General features: G+C 35.4%; 1 protein-coding gene across 1 annotated transcript; it reads right to left on the bottom strand.

Annotated features, from left to right (window-relative positions):
• Positions 1 to 4,768: 4,768 nt before the first annotated feature.
• On the bottom strand, positions 4,769 to 5,740 carry LOC109439442 (olfactory receptor 8K3). Its single transcript, XM_019719750.2, has one exon. The coding sequence runs from the start codon at positions 5,738 to 5,740 to the stop codon at positions 4,769 to 4,771; it is 972 nt and encodes a 323-aa protein (XP_019575309.1).

The following is a 5,740-nucleotide window of genomic DNA, read 5'->3' as shown; positions in this document are numbered from 1 at the left end:
ATTAAATTTAATAATATGACAATGCATTTGCCAATTACGTAATAAATTGTATTGTACAAATATAATAAAAATTTAAAACCGCAAATTCCAAAAATGTATAGAACCCACTACTTCAACACATAGTCCTACAAAATCTTTTACGCCTACAAGTGATACAGGCTGAAACAGTTAGCACACTTGACAGAAATTGGACACACGGAAAAATAAGAAAACTGTAATAGATGGCAGTGCGAATTATTTGTCTTTATACGCAGAAACATATGAGACATAAGAGTATATAGATATAATCTGTTATATCTCCATTTATGCTATATACAAAGGGTTACTTCGGGCAAAAATTTAACTTATCCATAACTCTTTATTCTCATACACAAAACCAATACTTTGGATCATTTAATCTTCATTCATCCCTCCCAACAATCCTGTGAGGGAAGTATTGGCATTGTTTTCATACAATGAAGATTCATAAAAACTCCCTTTGGATAAAGAGATACTGTACACTTTAATGTAACTTTGAACATGTGTTCATTGGATATAGTAGTTTAAAGTCACTATGTTACACAATGCTATAGAGGTGAAATAAAATACACTAAAGATGAGATAGATATACATGGATTCTTGAATGTTACTTTAAATTCTTCTACACCTTAAGGCAATAGTAATGGCTTCAAATTATGATATAATACAAAACACAAATAAACATTTTATGTAATCAAAAAATGTATCTGAATATCCCTAATAATACATGGATTAAAAATATACCAGAGTAAGTGGTGGATGACAGATTAGGGTAAGAAAATTATTAGGTTCAAAATATGGTGAGCATGAATGCTTCCTTTAAAAAAATAGAAATAATACTGTTTACGATGAAAATTACTGTGACAGCAGTCTCTGAGTGATCTAAAAGAAACATAAATAAAAACATAGATTTTCATAGCATTAAATATAACAGTTATTACATGAGATTGGCATTTAAGTCACGTAAAATATTGCTTATAATTTTGTGACCTCCTGATAGCCTATCCTGCCTTGATGCACATGCCTTTCTTATACAGGAAGTGTGAAAATGGCATCAATAGTAGTAATTTTAGAGAAATATCTTCAGTAAATGTAATAAAAAACAATATATATTTTGTTTTTGTTTTGTTTTGCAAATATGAAAGGTTGAGAAAAATCACACTTGGTAAGTTCAAATTTTCCTGTAAGGTGAGGAAAGATAAAACTGTTTTTCTCACAAGTCTTAGTGTCCTATGGAAAGAACCAAATTGCATTTTTTTTAAATTAATGTTTATTGGGGTGACAATTGTTAGTAAAATCACATAGGTTTCCATTGTACAATTCTGTATTACATCATCTACATATCACATTGTGTGTTCACCACCCAGAGTCAGTTCTCCTTCCATCACCATATATTTGATCCCGTTTACCTTCATCTACCACCCCCTGCCCCCAAATTGCTTTTTCATAGTTTAACATCTTTGTTGAATACCAACTGTTATTTTTTTTAAAAAGCTATACTCTTTGAGATAACTATATCTGCCTTCTGTCAGATTCCAGTTGAAACTGAAAAACATGCTGAACATTGTACAATTACCATAAAACGGGTATGTAAAAGTGTTCTACTATCCAAATAACACTTTTTACATCTCAGTGTGAGGTGGAAATCCCCTTTTGCTTCATCAACAGATCTGGAAAGAATCATATTTGTACATTGATTTAAATAATCATTAAATATTAAATTATATTGAGGCCACGAAAATAAAAGAGCCTAGAGCCACTAAATAACTAAGAATTTGGAAGACATCAAAATAACCGATTGGATACCTAAAGCTTCTTATTATAATTTTGCCAGTTTTTAAAAAGTTATGTCTCTTTAGTTATGCTTTCAGTTTTGGCGTGCACTACAGATATAATTATATGCAGCAAATACTTTATAAACAACAGTATGCTGATATTTCTAGGATGCCCTTTAACATTTAGTCTGTCAACGCATGTGAAAATACTCAAAAACATTAATATGATGAAAAAGGAGAGGAGTCCTAGTCCTTCTCAGGCATCATGGAGTAGAAAGCAAAGAGAGCTGAATCGGAAGTGGCAGCATTTTGTTAGGGCTTTGTCATTGAATTAAAGGTGAGCTTTGGGTATGTCACTGAAACATTGTCAGTGTTAATAACATAAGACACCACAGCAAATATTCTACCTTTTTACCTGTAATGAAGCCTCTCTCTTGACTCTTTCATGTATTTCTTACATGGCTTAGTGAGAACAATTTATGGATTTTCTTTTAGCCTTTTGAGATTCTCCCTGAGGAGATGCCAAGCAATTTGTTGTTTGTCCCTAAAGTATTTGAGAGCACTAGTGGTGTCTGGAGGTTGTCCTTTAATTGTCAGTGACAATTTGTATTCACTATGTTTTGTCTCTCATTTCAACCAAATTTCCCTCCCTTCCTCCCTTCCTTCTTCCCTCCCTCCCTCCCTCCCTCCTTCCATTTTTCACTCTTGGTTAACTTTTCCTTTTGTACCACACAGACTCTACACTACAGTATTGTATCTATAGATGGGCATGACCATCAAAAGGGTGCATTTATACAGTGGTTTCCTCGCATGAGTGACATAGTGTAGAGATGTCTAAATACTGTCGTATTATTTTAATACGGAATTAAATAATACATTTAAATAGGGAATTAAAATAATACATTATGCAAATAGGTGTTGCTTCCTTGATTTGTTGCTCATGTTGTTTTTCCTGTGCCCTCAGGGACAGAAATTCATTACTATTACTTTTCATTTCATTGTGAGTTTCCATCATCTGTCTGGTTCCCACTTCTCTTTTGTTTTGTTTTTGTTTTTTCCTTTACTGCATATTGCACCATTTCAGTTATTATGTCCTGTGCAAACACACTCCAATACAGACTATTCCATCACCACAAAGTTCCCTTTGGCTACCCCTTTATAGCCACATGTTTTGTACTGGCCTTAGCCTGTTAATAATCCATGTTGTGTCTGGACCAGTCCTAGAGGTTTTTATGATTGCAAGACATCCTTCATCAATAACCTCAAGGAAACTTTGAAAAGATACAGGTTTATTATTTACAAGACCTTGAAATTACACGCATAACTGGGCCACAGAGAGAAGTCCTGGGAAAAGAGAGAGTGAGAGTAGGGACCAAGGGTTCAGCTTTTACTAGGGTTCAGAGTAGGAGTCGGGGGCTCACTCTTTATTGGTGAATTTAAAACATAATAACTAGAATTTAAAGCCCCAGAAGGGACCTAGGGTTCAGCTTTTACTGCAGTTCAGGGTGGGGGCCGGGGACTTACTCTTTATTGGTGAATTTAAAACATAAGAACTGGAATTTAAAGTCCCAGAAGAGAAAACAAACAAGTAGCCCAAATGGTCAGTTATTGAAATCAACTATGATCTGTAAAACAAAGGAGCCTGAGTGGGGAAGGCAGCCTGGCTCTTTAACTAGTGGTGTGGCTGGTGATACTTCATTGGCGACAGCCATATTTTGAAGTGGATGCCTCTTTAAAATGGATGCCTGGGCAATCAGAGCTTAAATCAGGAACTTGCATTACAAAAAAGAAAAAGAAATGTCAGAGTTTATACCACACCCACTTCTTCTTCCTCTGCCATTGTTTCTAACCCTTGGTAATCACTAATCTGTATTCCATCACTATATTTTTGCCATTTGAAGAATGTTTCATACATAATATCATACCACTTGCAATCTTTTGGGGGTGGCTTTTTTTCTCTCAGCATAATTCTCGAGATTAATTTGTGTCTTCGTGTATGTAAATTATTTGTTCCTTTATTGTTGCTGAGTGGTACCCAAAGTATCGATGATACAATTTGCTTAACCATTCACTTATTGACAGGCATGTAGGTTCTTTCCAGTTTTCAACTATGATGAGTAAAACTTCCCTGAACATTCACTTAAAGATGATTGTATGAACATAGGTTTTCATTCCCTTGGGATGAGTGTCCAAGAGTGTGATTGGTAGATTGTTGTAATTTTAAGGAAGTCCATTGTATTGATTGGTACTTTTATAGATTATGCTTTTGATGTCCTCTCTATACACTCTTTGTTCCTCAATATACAAAGTGCCTTTTTTCTTTGATTGCTTATGTTTTTTATTTATCAGTAACTTTGAGAAATTTGATTATGATGTGCCTTCAAATAGTTGTCTATATATTACTTGTATCTGGGATTTGTTAATCTTCAATTTGAGAATTAAAAATTTTGATCATATTTGAAAATTTTCACATTTTCTTTAAATAGTTTTAATGCATCCATTTTTCAAATAGCTAGCTTCTCATTCTGCCTATTTTCTGTATTTTCTCTAAGCCCCATCAAAAGAGGGATTTTGATTGTTAAACTTAACAATAGGTATATGTTTATTTCTCTGGATGAATCCATTTATATAAAATCTATCAGGCATCCTTTTTAATGCCTTTATCATGTTAAGCACCACAAATAAAACTATGAATGTAATACACAGAATCCCTGGCTTTACGAAAATAAATGTTTAGTAGAAGAGAAGTGTAAATAGGACTATAGGAATGGCACTAATCAGACTTGAAATTAAATATAGGTTAATATCTAAAGTATAAGCAGAAAACAGCCAGCTGTTAGTGATATATTTTGTTTGAAAGTAGTAAACAGTTTTCTTTATTTCTATGCTTTTCACACATTGAATCTTGCCCATCCCATGGAGGTAACATCACAAGGCTAAAGCAAAACATACACTGGACAATCTATAATCTGTTGCTAGCATATTTTACAGCAGATTTTAAACAGAGTATTTGCACACATGCTCCAGGTTCTAGTTAGGGCATCTTTCACCTCTTTGTTTCTCAAGCTATAGATGATGGGATTCAGCATGGGGATTATCAGCGTGTAAAACACGGAGGCCATTAGATCAGTATCAAGTGAGTGGCTGGATTTAGGCTGCACATACATAAAGAATAAGGTTCCATAGAATATCACTATGACTGCCAGGTGGGATCCACAGGTGGAGAAGGCCTTGTGCCTGCCTCCCACAGAGTTCACCCTGAGGATGGTGCCGAGGATCAGAAGGTAGGACACAAGGACGACTGGAAGAGAAGAAGCCAAATTAAAAATTGAAAAGATGAGAATTATCAATTTAATTTCATGTGTGTCTGAGCAGAGCAAAGATATCAACGGTTGACAATCACAGTAGAAATGTCTGATGATATTATAGCCACAAAACGATGACGTGAAAATTTTAATGATGACCAGCAAAGACAAAAAGACACTGTAGAGATAGGGGATTGCCACCAGCACCCAGCATAGTCTTGGTGACATGACGACTGTGTAGAGCAGAGGGTTACAGATGGCCACGTAGCGGTCATAAGCCATGGCTGACAGAATGAAAAGTTCACTAGTGATAAACACACCAAAGAAAGTGAGTTGGGTAGCACACCCATTATAGGAGATTGTATGTTGATCTACAGCAAAATTTACTAGCATTTTTGGTCCTACAGCCGTTGAGTAACCAAGATCAGTGAAAGCCAGGTGTCTGAGGAAAAAGTACATGGGTGTCTGTAGCTTGGAGTCTGTCTTGGTGACGATGATCAAGCCCAGATTACCCACCACTGAGACCACGTAAATAGCGAGGAAGAGTGCAAATAACGGTGCCTGCAGCTCAGGGAGGGCCGTGATCCCCAGGAGAATGAATTCATTCAATATTGTTAGATTGTGTTTGTCCGTCCAGGACAT

Source organism: Rhinolophus sinicus, linkage group LG06, assembly GCF_036562045.2.
Source record: "Rhinolophus sinicus isolate RSC01 linkage group LG06, ASM3656204v1, whole genome shotgun sequence".
NCBI classification, from domain to species: domain Eukaryota; kingdom Metazoa; phylum Chordata; class Mammalia; order Chiroptera; family Rhinolophidae; genus Rhinolophus; species Rhinolophus sinicus.
This window is presented reverse-complemented; position numbering and strand designations above follow the sequence as displayed.